The 12,528-nt window shown below is 39.5% G+C and overlaps 2 protein-coding genes across 5 annotated transcripts in view; one reads left to right on the top strand and one right to left on the bottom strand.

Moving 5' to 3' along the window:
* The window catches only part of itpr1a (inositol 1,4,5-trisphosphate receptor, type 1a), an 88,653-nt gene extending 87,234 nt beyond the window's left edge, over positions 1 to 1,419 (top strand). For 2 of the 3 annotated variants that reach the window (XM_053636367.1, XM_053636368.1), the window contains 2 exons: positions 461 to 622; positions 708 to 1,419. In XM_053636367.1, the coding sequence (XP_053492342.1) occupies positions 461 to 622; positions 708 to 794 (249 nt within the window). In that variant the 3' untranslated portion in view covers positions 795 to 1,419. Of the gene's footprint in view, positions 1 to 456; positions 623 to 707 lie in introns of all 3 variants that reach the window. The other variant, XR_008387096.1, reaches the window with a different exon arrangement.
* Positions 1,420 to 1,511: 92 nt separating this feature from the next.
* pfkfb4b (6-phosphofructo-2-kinase/fructose-2,6-biphosphatase 4b) lies at positions 1,512 to 10,827 on the bottom strand. 2 transcript variants are annotated; one of them, XM_053636392.1, is made up of 14 exons: positions 10,578 to 10,827; positions 8,482 to 8,598; positions 8,061 to 8,157; positions 7,885 to 7,951; positions 7,712 to 7,786; positions 7,543 to 7,599; positions 7,309 to 7,430; positions 6,892 to 7,099; positions 5,340 to 5,486; positions 4,265 to 4,369; positions 3,919 to 4,048; positions 3,678 to 3,740; positions 3,359 to 3,423; positions 1,512 to 2,810 (listed from the first exon to the last, which is right to left on the bottom strand). In XM_053636392.1, exons 1-14 carry the CDS (start codon positions 10,705 to 10,707, stop codon positions 2,751 to 2,753), a joined length of 1,443 nt encoding a protein of 480 aa, XP_053492367.1. In that variant the 5' UTR covers positions 10,708 to 10,827; the 3' UTR covers positions 1,512 to 2,750. The 2 variants fall into 2 exon arrangements, with proteins under 2 accessions (XP_053492367.1, XP_053492368.1); XM_053636393.1 differs by lacking the exons at positions 8,061 to 8,157; positions 8,482 to 8,598; positions 10,578 to 10,827 and having other exon boundaries at positions 7,309 to 7,437; positions 7,885 to 7,926.
* Between the last annotated feature and the right edge of the window lie 1,701 nt (positions 10,828 to 12,528).

Below are 12,528 nucleotides of genomic sequence, written 5' to 3'. Positions count from 1 at the left end.
TGGATAAGATCGGGGTGATGTGGTCCTATCTTCTGATCAGAGGTCAGTAGAAGGTCATTTACTACTTTAACTAACGCTGTCTCTGTGCTATGATGAGGTCTAAATCCTGACTGATACATTTCATGAATGTTGTTCCTATATAAGTACGAGCATAGCTGCTGTGTACAACCTTTTCTAAGATCTTGGAGATAAAGGGAGATTTGATATAGGTCTATAGCTGGAGCATGTGATTTTGTTAGAAACTGTAAAGCACTTCTGTTAGTTGCTCTGGATAACTGAGTCCGCTGAATGCGTAAACATATTTAGTTTAAATTCAGGAGCTTGACTTTAGCATGATGAACTGAAGTGAAACACATACAGCCACTGAGGAGAGAAAAGAAGTGCAAGTTAATTTTGTGCTGTTTTCTTCTTTCCTTTCTCTCTCTCTCTCTCTTTCTCTCTCTCTCTCTCTGTGAGACAGGAACACAATCTGGACTGGTTCCCCCGTATGAGAGCGATGTCTCTGGTGAGCAGTGACTCAGAAGGAGAACAGAACGAACTTCGCTCCCTGCAGGACAAACTTGAGTCCACCATGAGACTCGTCACCAATCTGACCAATCAGCTCACAGAGCTCAAAGAGCAGGTGTGTGTGTTACACACTAATTGTGTGTATATACGTGTGTGTTAACACTGTGTGTTTACACTGATTATGTGTGTGTTGTGTATAGATGACTGAACAAAGGAAGCACAAGCAGCGGATTGGTCTACTGGGAAACCCTGCCCACCTCAATATTAATCCACAGCAGCCTGCCTGATGGACGGAGACAGGAAATAGTGTGTGTGTGTGTGTGTGTGTGTCTGATTAATCCGGATGCAGCCTTAAAGGATGAGGTTTTTATAGGGTTACTGTGTTAGTGTTTTTTCTAACACATTTATATTTTTGATGTGCATTTGTACTTTTACCCTGTTTGCAGAGCGCTGGTACTGAACCGTGTTCATCACCACACCAGAACTTCGTTTATAAACCGTCTACTTTACAGTGATTTGTGAAAGGACTATTTAAAAATGTACCGCGCCGTTCCATTCCCTGTGTGCACAGAAACCTTTTATAATATAATCATGTCCATCTTTAGGATTCATTTAATGCACATCTTTATAAATAAAGCCTCTGATTTTATGGATGAAAAGGTTTATAATAAATCCAGATGTCAGTAGAATTTGACGTAGCAGCTGTTAGAACACGCGTGTGATAGTTTTCACTTTTTTAAATCGTGTATTCAGGAACGTTCCAGACATTTCACACAGACACTGTAATTAATCCTGACGGAGTTTTTGCACTGTTTTTGTCACTTAGTGTTAATTATGTGGGCGTGCTTTTTTTACTGAAATTATTTATCAGTGTGCCTTTATACACTTATTTAAACACATTTATACACAGATTTATACACATGCTGCCTGTGTGCATGATGCAATGCTGTAACACACCAAAACTATTATCCTGTGTTAATATCAGTAATAGACTGAAAACAGAGCTCGTTAAATCACTTTATTTAAAATATTTTTTTACACCATGGTTCAGTGAACTGAGTCATGAGTGTTATATTTCTCATAAGAAACGCTTTATTTTCATAAACACTACTAAATGTTAAACAGAGAAACCCGAACATAAAATACACATAAAAGTGTGTTTATGCGTCAGATCCAGATGTTTTAGTCCTGATTTAAGGCCCATTCGTGAAGCAGCGCTGAAGACTTGTGCGTATGGGAAAGTAATACATACATTTACATACATCCAGAAGGTGAGACACGGTAAAGATAAAGAGCAGTGATGATGATGTTCTGAGTTCTGGCTTCACTGTAAAATTATAACAAACAGCTGAGGAATAAATCTGTACACCACTTTCTCTCAAACATGAAAAAAAGGAGTTTTATTTATTTCCTTCTCACAGTTTCTGTGTCTCTGTAGAATGTTTAAGACACACCCCACACACACACACACACACACACACACACACACACACATCGGCACGTTTGTGAACACGGTTTTTGTGTATTCTTTATACAGACTGTAAATATACTATACATTTGTGTTACAGTTAAATATAAACAGAACATAAATCAGAAACTCGGGATGATATTCATCACCAAAATAAAAGCTCTTTGTGTCTAAATTCAAATCAAATTTTATTTGATTGTGATCTTTCTTTCTCTCTTTATTTCACATTTTTTTTTATCCAAAAACTGAACTCCTCACTCTCATCAGATTTGAATCTGGGGACGTTCCGCTTTACAGCAATGAGAAACCAGAGCGGGGTTAAAGGGTTAAAATCTCCAACTATGTTGTCGTTAAACCAAAAAGAAACACAGATTAAGGCTCTAAATAAAGTTTTGCTTTTGGCACAGTGGATTATTTTTATTTTTCCCCTCAACAACAAAAAAAAGTGCCGTTTCAACATTTAGAAAAAAAAAAGTGTAAACATCAGGAAAATGTAGAAAAATGAGGAAGATAAATGTTTCAGTTGCACAAGCTCACCATCATGTACATGCATCCTGTGTGTGTAAATCTGAGTGTAAAACACACACACACACACACACACACACACACACACACACACACACGTTAACTACAGGACTGGATTCCAGTCATCACAGTTTGATTATTATGACAAAAAGTACAAATCCTTCACAGTGTTACAGGAGAATAATGAAGGATTATTATTAAGGAGTAAACAGGAGTGTGTGAGTGAGTGAGTGAGAGAGAGTGCGAGTGTTCACTGGTGTGCAGGGACGGTGAGTAGCGCCTCCGAAGCCAGACGAGACACATCCACGTTCTGTTCAGAAAAAGGAGACAGCAGCAGTGTGACAACCGACTGTGTATTCATTATTTACTCTCACCAGGAGGACGGACACACACACACACACACACACACACACACACACACACGATTCACACTCACTGCTAAGACTTCATAAACAAACACATGTGACACTGTTTTAATTAGTATGGACTACACGTAACATAGCACCATATTTATGGACTCAAAGTGGCCTGTGTGCGACACCACCGTCATCAGGGTCACGGCTAATACGGAGTACCGAATACCGAGTACTGATTATGATTCCCCCGGGCACCTGCTCCCCTGTCATATGGCGGCTAGCAGCCAGGGAGGGTGAAGGCTAACACACGCCTCCTCTGAGACACTGGGCTGTATTTATTCGAGCTGCTGTCCATCACAGGGAGGTGTGGAGGTGTAACACAGTCAGGGGGAGGTGTTATCTGCCCATCTGCCCTCTTCCTTATACATGAGCTCACAGACACCCACGACTGGCCTCCCACCCAGACAGAACTGATTCCAGAGCATGTGGTTCTGCAGCGTACCTCAGGTTTGTCTCTGTGTGTGTTCACTGCTTCCACATTCAGACCCACCGACTCCACTTTACACCCTAACAAACACAAACACAGGAAAACCACACCTTTAGACCACCGTCTATTAATGACCAATTAACTGCTGCTCAGCACTGTTTATATATACACATTATTTATTACTTTATTACTGTCTTAACAGCAAATTTCTTCAACATTTATAAACAGTAAAGTACTGAATGAGGTACTGAATTAAACAACAGCACAAAACTAGATTCTTTTTCTGAGATCTGTAAATTTCAGAGGGGGTGTGTGTGTGTGTTCATTTGCTCACCATAAGCCACAGGTGTGAGTTTCAGCACTGTGTGTAAGGGACATTTCAGATACGGCAACTCCTCTAAAAACAAAGTAAAAACCCATGCAGACGTTCAGCCATGTTTACTCACAGTTTCTACAGCAGCAGAATCATGGAGGTCCAACTGGTGAGAACTGATATCTACAATATTGTTTATTCTCTTATTTCCTAAAATCATGGCACGAGGAGTAAAGTTAATTTACTGATTTTTGTTTCTCACCTGCACTTTTGTCCAGGAAGTAGGCGAGGAGGCAGCGCATGACGGCCTGATGACAGATCACCAGAACATTCTCCTGCCTCTCCAACTCCATAATCACAGGCTCCAGACGCTGCACCAGATCCTCATACGACTGCGCGCACACGCACACACACACACACATTTCTATAAAACTGGTTTGTGTACACTGTGATATACACATCTCATCACTGACCCATGTACACTTACAGACCTGTATATGAGATTATATGACATTAATGATGATGATGATGATATTTTGACTGTGGACCCCACGAGTAGGTATGTTTGTGAGGGAGGAATTTAGGACCCTGCGGAGTGAGCACTGTACCTCTCCTTTAGGGTAGCGATATCGGAACTTGTCCTGATCCCGCAGTGCAAATTCCAGAGGATAATGTTCCTGTATCTCCTCATACATCATCTCCTCACACACGCCCTACACACACACCAAGACAGAGCAGGCACTTAGGACTGAAGTATACATTTGCCAGCACATTGGGAGGTTTTGTGTGTGTAAGCTCGCGTAGTCTTCATACTCGATTCTAACATTAGTGTGTCCACTAGGGGGCAGTGCCACATTAACCAACGCAGAAAAGAGCACACCGCAAAAACAAAGCATAGTTCTGTTTCAGGGTACAAATAAACACACACACACACACACACACACACACACACACACACACAGTATATAATAAATAATAAATGTACAATAAGTCAGGAGTAACAGTGCTGGGGAAATAAGAGAAAGCTTGTGTGATTAATTATAAAGCAGGTGAATTGCTTCTGAAGTGGATTTCACTCGTCAGTATTCAAAAGAATCGAGCAGCTCGTGTAGTGAAGCGTTTTAATTTAAAGAGAGTTAAAATCCACAATTCTATCAGCCACAGAACGCTGATGATAAAACTGATTTAATGTTCATGGTGCTGCTGCGGTTTACACTGTGGCTCTGCTGAGGATGGGTTAGAATAAGAAAGTAAAGTACGGTGTCCTGTAACCGTTACGTAGGAGATGTTCACCACACTAGACTTTCTAAAAGCAATGAGGTTAGGGGTAGTGGAGGCTCAAGAGAAAGTTCTGGATGTGTTTACACTTCACTGTTTATAGTTTTATTCCTCAAACAAGATGTACTCTGAACAATATTACTTTGAAACTGTAATAAAACCTACAGAAGAAAGGTAAACATTTCTGGGCTTGCAACTGGACACACCTGTCCATCAACCAATCAGCATTATCCTGGAGACCATTGGATACAGAGCATTGCACAGTGTGTTTCTATACCACATTTACCCAGAATCCCATTCTCTAAATCATAACTCAAATTCACCTCAACACACAAGTATAAAGAAGCCCTCAAACACACACTTCAGGACAGAGCATGGCATTCATCTCTCTCACACACTCCTTACAGCGTCAATCTCATTAAGAGCTTTCCACTGTTCGTAGGGAACAATGAGTGCCTCTGCAGTCTGGATGGTTCGCTTCATTTGACTTGTCCAAACTTTCAGATCCTTTATGTTCTGTTCCTGAATGAATTTCCCCAAACACGCAGCAAACTGAGAGAGAGAGAGAGAGAGAGAGAGAGAGAGACACACACACACACACACACACACACGTCTGTGTGAGTAACACGAACACACAATACAATCAACAACCAAACAGGAACTAACGGAACTTCTGAGGTTCTGGTTTATTTCAACCCGAGTGGGGACTGGAACGGTTACCATGACTACAGTAAAAGTGACATCATTAACTCCATCATTTCTGTGTGTGATAACCAGCTGAAACCAAATCAGTGATTAAAAAAATAATTTTGAGGTTTAAACTTCATTTTCTATAATAAACAGATTTTTTTTTTATTAGAACTGTGACAAAATTTACAGAAAATTAATTTAAATTAGGGCTGCAACTAACCATTATTTTCATAATCGATTAGTTGGCCAATTATTTATTTATTTATTTATTTATTTATTCGGTTAATCGGATGGGGGACAAACTTTCAGGCTAGTAAAAAACTAATGTGTTCCATTTGAGACGATATTACCTTTCTAAAATTCATACAGTAGACCAGTGGTTCTCACCCTTTTGTGAGCTCTGGACCCCTAGCATATTTCGAACAATCCACAAGGACCGTCCACACTCCACAACAATTATAGTCTATATATTAAGTCACTTCTATATATGTTTCTTTATTTTATTAATATTTAACATTAATAATATTAACATTAAAATTGAATCAAAACAATTCAAGATTTTATTTTTTACATTTTATTGTTGGTGTGACATTTAATTTGACTCTCTGAATTATCCTTTGTTTATTTTATCCATCAATGCGACACTTGAACTTCTCTACCACTCAGGTTTTTGCAAATTATCATTTCATTTGTGAATAAATTTTAAATAAATCAATCAATCAATGAATGTCAGCTCATGTGATATTTGTGAATAACCAAATTGATTAATTTTAAAACATCTCATCTGAATGTTTTGATACATTTAACTTTTTTTTTTTTTTACATATTTTATATTATATTATATTATATTATATTATATTATAATATATATATATATATATATATATATAAAATAAACATTTTTAACACTTTCCTACGGACCCCCTACAATTACACCACTGACCACTAGGGGTCCGCGAAATCACTGCATTAGACGGTGGAGCATATAATGCATTTGGGACAAATCTTTAGTATTTACTCTCCGAAGCATGTTTTCGGAACAGAAGTAAATGTAATGAGTAAAAGTACCGCACGCAGAGCGACTGATCCATAATGAGATTCCTTACAATGAGTTTCATAATCGATTATTAACGATTTTATCGATTAGTTGTTGCAGCTCTAGTTTTAACTGACATTAACAGAAATATAATGACATGAAACTAACAGGAGGACGTAAAGAACTCAGTAAAGCTGCTTGTGTTTGTGGCGCGCACAGACACACACACACCTGCTTGCCACGGGGGGAAAGTCCTGAATCGCCCCCGATGCGGCCCCGGATGTTGAGTTCGCTCTCGCCATGGCGACAGAGGTAGATGGAGCGTGGAGCGATGTGAATATTCATCAGGTAATAAACGATGCGACTCTGAACGTGGTCAATCACACGGTTTACTAAATATCGCATCCCCACATCCATCACCTTAATGTAGGACAGGTCCCTGTAACAGCGCGTGCACACACACACCTCAACAGTATTACAAAACCCCTGCCTTGTCTAACTACACCTTTCATCTTACAGTTTTCATGTAATCTACATTTCTGAAGATAAAGATGAAAGATCTTTGGAGATGAAAAAGTGAAGATGAGAAAACATTAAATATCTAAATGATAATTATATTAATAATTATGAAAGTGAAGATGTTCTGACCGGTCCAACACCTCGTCCAGCGGCTCGTACAAGTTCTCATAACATCTAATCCTCTCCATAAAGTCCTGAACGGCCTCCTCAGTGTTACAGTCAATATAATCAGGACTGTTCAACTTTACCTGCTGCTCTCTCACACACACACACACACGATGCATTTTTATACACTATTATTCGTAATTATTCATGAGTAAAAGTGTAATGTTTAAAGAAATTCTCTGTAATGAATGTTCTTACAACAATGTTCTGAGCAATAACCTCCGGATCGTCACACACCGACTCAACAAAAAACACCTGTAACACAGAGATATGAAAATAATGTGTATTTATAGTTCAGGAGGAGTTTAAACACTGCGTCGTCTTGTTCTGTAATCAGTATTAAATAAAGCTGCTGGATTGTTTGCACCTTGTAACCATTTTGTTCAGCAAATCTCATGATCATTTTCCTTCTCTCTCTCGTCGTGTTTGTGGCGTCAAACACCTGCCGAATAAATTATGATAAACACATCAGCTTTAAATTTCCTGAAGAGTAAAAATAAAGATGTGGACATTTATAGTCCATGTATTCATTTCACTCACAGCCACTTGTCCTCCGTCCACACCGAGGAACTGTCTCACATCATTCAGAGCAGTCAGAGCACACTGTCTGAAACACACACACACACACACACACACACACACACACACACAGAGTCTCGAAAAATACTAAATTACTCAACACCACAAACACAAACAGATAGAGCATGTCATCTTACTTCCTGATCTTTAGTCCCTCTTCATTATCAGGACGGAAAAACTCAAAGTTCCTGTAGACTTTCATACACTCCCTCCGGTACTGTCCAACATTAAACTCTACACACACACACACACACACACACACAATAATAATAAGTATTAAAGCTGTGATTTTTCTCACTCAGAGAGGATGTGAAATGAACAGATGATGAACTTTTTGTCTTCAGTTAAATGTTTGTGTATGAATAAATGTAAATGTCTCCTTTCAGAGATGGAACTTATTCTGTAATGGAACTTCTACACTACAGGAAAGTGCAACGTAACCAGAACTTTTTACTGCATTGCTGCAGTGTGTGAAAGTTAAATATAAACACCCATAAAAACAGTTTTGGGAGGAGTGAGGAACAATGGAGAACTTCAAGAGAACTTTTTTTAAAGTACCTTTAGTGGGAACACCAATCCAGTTGAGGTATCGAGTGAGTTTTTTAGAGATGTAGGTCTTTCCTCTAGCTGGCAACCCCACAGTCACTATGAGGGTGGGACAATTAGTCATGCAAACTGAGAGAGAGAGAGAGAGAGAGAGAGAGAGAGAGAGAGAGAGAGAGAGAGACTTTTATTGACTTCAGAAAGGCTTTTGACTCCATTTGGCATAACGGCTTGTTTTATAAAATGTTGGAAAGTGGTGTAGGAGTAACTCGTATGATCTCATTAACACCATGTACACAGGAAACAAGTGTGGAATAAGAATTAGCAACAAACGAACAAATTTCATCTTTCAGGAGTGTGGACTGAGACAGGAGCGTGGAGTGAGACAGGGCTGATGTTTAATCCGACACCATTCAATATATACATCAATGAATTGGCCTCCACAGTAGACCGGTCTTCAGCTCCTGCTCGCTCTCTACACCACTCAGAGATGAAACTCCTGCTGGATTACCTGGACCTGCTCTCTTGATCTTAAAGGTTCACAGAAACACCACGAACAACGCACGCTAGCCGAGGGGAGAGACAGCTACGCGATCACTGGCTGGGTTGCAGATGTCATTGTCCTTCTGCTCTGCTCAGATCATGTTCACGTAAACTGGAACTCATACAGACATTTACATGCCTTGTTCTCAGCATCAGAGGATGTTACTGTTTCGGTTTCAACACCTTTACTGGTTTAAAATAAACCACGTACCAGTAACCTAGTGGCGTAAAGCTCTACCGCTCAGTACCGCTCAGTACCGACCGGGTCCGTTCGGTACATTTACATTTGTTCATTCAGCAGACACTTTTATCCCGTGCGACTTACAAATGAGGAAATACAAGCAAAGCGATATATCAATCGGAGAACAATACAAGTAGTGCTACTGTACAAGCGTCATACAGTACCGCTCAGTACCGCTTCCAAACAATGATTATCACAATGATTACGTATTTTCCAGCGAGGGCAATGACACAATTGATTAGTTGGTCCTTCGTTGTTGTCCTGGAGACCAAACCGTGTTCACCCTACAGACGCGATGTGGCCGTATGCGCCCCAGACCACCTCCGAATGTGGTTAGATCTGATCACAGTGCGTCTTCAAGACACATTTGACCCTGTTCACACCGGGACTGGATTTGATTTATACAACACTTTTAACAATGGACATCGTCACAAAGCGGCTTTACAGGCCTGTGACCTGTTCAAGCAGGACGCAGGTTAATGTCAGGTGTGTTCAGGTGTGAATGGGGACACACCTGAGCACTATTAAATGCATCCAGACCCTGAACTCAGTGACAGAACTCAAATCTGGAATCGTGAAACATCAGACACGGAATGACCCACTTAGTGACTTTGTCTCTAATTTGATGACTTTTCAGACCTCCTTTATGACTTCTTTAAAATAAAAATAAAAACAAATCCTGCAACTTTTTGAACAGATCCAGAGGGAGCAGGTTCACTTCCTCCACCACCAGTGTGTAAAGCCACCGACCAATCACTGATCAGCGCTATTCCCACCGACCAATCACTGACCAGCACTGTTCCCACTGACCAATCACTGACCAGCGCTATTTCCACCGACCAATCACTGACCAGCACTGCTCCCACCGACCAATCACTGACCAGCACTGCTCCCACCGACCAATCACTGACCAGCACTGCTCCCACCGACCAATCACTGACCAGCACTGTTCCCACCGACCAATCACTGATCAGCGCTATTCCCACCGACCAATCACTGACCACAATTGAATATGCAAATTAGTCTCCGACATAATCTGACGACTTCCAGCGACTGTTTTGAGTAGTTAGACAGTTTTCCCAGAGAAGAGGACTGAAACGGATCTGAAGCTGATTGCATCACACCCCGGGCCTCCTGTGAGCGGGAGCGCGCGCCGGTTTACATTCTTCCAGGCGACAAAGTGATTATTATTAAACTTCGCGTGCAAAAACACACACACACTCGCGCGCTAGAATTTCTATAAAAACAATAAGTTCTTAAACGCGTGGGTTTCAGTGGTGGTGACACACACACACACACACACACACACACACATATTTCTACCCACCTCTTCTCTGGGAAATGTGCTTTTCCGGAAGTCCGTTCTTGCACGGCATCCATATCTTATGCAGCGGGTTCTGCGCGAGCTCCCGGGGCAGAGCTACCGGGGTTAAAGTGATATCTTCAGTGGAGTTCATGCTGGTGGAGCTCACATGCCGCTTCTGACTGTGAAAGAGCAGGAGAACTGATGCGGCTTTTATGTGGAGCTTTATGTCATATCAGCTGAGGAACCGCGCAGTGACTCTCTACCGTAATCCCGGTATAAAACGCGCACAGCCCCCCACCCACCGGGTAAGGGTTCACAGGGTACAGCAAATCTAGAATACTAAATTTAGTGTGTGTTAAAAAACAAGTATATCTGTATATGAGCTGTGCAGTGTGATCTCATTGTTTAAATCAGTATTAACGAGCAGAATGAGTTCAGATGTTAATACTGAAAAAACGCTCATGTTAAACTATTCTAATTATTCATATTTATTCTCACGTGACTGCTTTCCTGTTAATGTACACGCTTCATTATTTCCTGATATGCTAATGATTAGTGCATGTATTAATCCCACATTATGGATTAATTAGTACATATTTTAAGATAAGCTTATTTGTGGATCTTATTGTAAAGTGCTACTGATTTATTTTATGGACATTTTCTAACTACTGAACTTTTAGACTGATTATTTATACATTTCTCTTTTTGTTTTAGAGTTATTGATTTAAATGAGCATTCAAAGAGGTTAATAACTCTATGAACTGAAAAATAAATATAATAACTTGGACTGTGATTTCCACCACTGTAATGGAATATATATATATATATATATATATATATATATATATATATATATATATATATATATATATATATATATCTCACATGGGCTGCTTTGAGAATCTTGGCTATAGAGAAAAATGAAAAATTCTCTACGATGTCAAAAATTAAAAAAAAAAAATTTAAAACCCAGATGTGAAACATTTACTGGATTTACTGAGGTATAAATTAAATACTAATTGAAATTTTAGTTGATTAAGTTGAACCATGGTTCTGTTCTAATTTATTAGACACAATAATATATATATATATATATATATTATAATAATTGTATATCAGATACACGCCTGACTGGAAATCAGTTTAATCTAATCTAGTGTAAATAAAGTCAACTTAAATATAATGCAATTTAATGAAACTAATTAAAGTATTCTTTTGAATTTAGCAGTGTTTCTGGTTTGGGTTTCTGGAAGAAAGAAATGCTTTAGTGGATCTAATAAATAAATTTTCTGCTACAAATTTAACAAATGTGTCTAATATTTACATCCTTAAATATATTCCTGAAATAAATCTGTGCTGTGATCATAAACATGTCCTTAAAATGTTTCTTCACTGGGAAAGGGGTTTTATTATTGTTGTTGTTGTTGTTGTGTGAGCTTATTGAGTATTATTGAGTAAAGTACTGAACTGAAAGTCAGTAGTCACTGAGAGAGATGTTAGAATAAGATGTAGAAGTTTGCTGATTTAAACAAGATGCATCACAGAAGTTAAAACGCTGTTTGATAAAAACACGTTTTAAATCTACCGTAAATACGCGGATAGCTGCGCGCGGCCTCGAGTGAGAAAAACAGCAGGTTCACATGCCGAGCGCATGGGCGGCGAATGTTGATGCGGCTCCGTCCAATCAGAGCGCAGCTCCTCGGAGCGCTCAGCCAATCGCAGACCGGACACAGTGCACGATGAGGCGTGAACAACACACAGCACACACAGTGCAGTAACCGGAAGTCTCGTGCTTTTCAGAGAAAAACCGCAGGAACCAACAGTGTTCAGTCCATAATATTAATATTGTGTGCGTATTATTAATGTTTATTAATATTTCTGTAATATTAATCCGGAATCATCAAATATCACGTGCGTTTTAAATATATTTCTGCAATGTAAAACTAATGAGATAATAACTTATTATTGATAT

Source organism: Ictalurus furcatus, chromosome 11 (assembly GCF_023375685.1).
Source record: "Ictalurus furcatus strain D&B chromosome 11, Billie_1.0, whole genome shotgun sequence".
Lineage (NCBI taxonomy): Eukaryota > Metazoa > Chordata > Actinopteri > Siluriformes > Ictaluridae > Ictalurus > Ictalurus furcatus.
The sequence above is the reverse complement of the archived record's forward strand: the minus strand, read 5'-3'. Positions and strand labels throughout refer to the sequence as shown.

Excerpts from the sequence above, each read along its gene's own strand:
- pfkfb4b (XM_053636392.1), bottom strand. The coding sequence starts at position 10,707 with ATGAACTCCACTGAAGATATCACTTTAACCCCGGTAGCTCTGCCCCGG. Across the intron at positions 7,600-7,711 it reads CTGAACAAAATGGTTACAAG|GTGTTTTTTGTTGAGTCGGT; the intron begins GTGCAAACAATC and ends TCTGTGTTACAG. Across the intron at positions 4,370-5,339 it reads CTCTTAATGAGATTGACGCT|GGCGTGTGTGAGGAGATGAT; the intron begins GTAAGGAGTGTG and ends GTGTGTGTGTAG.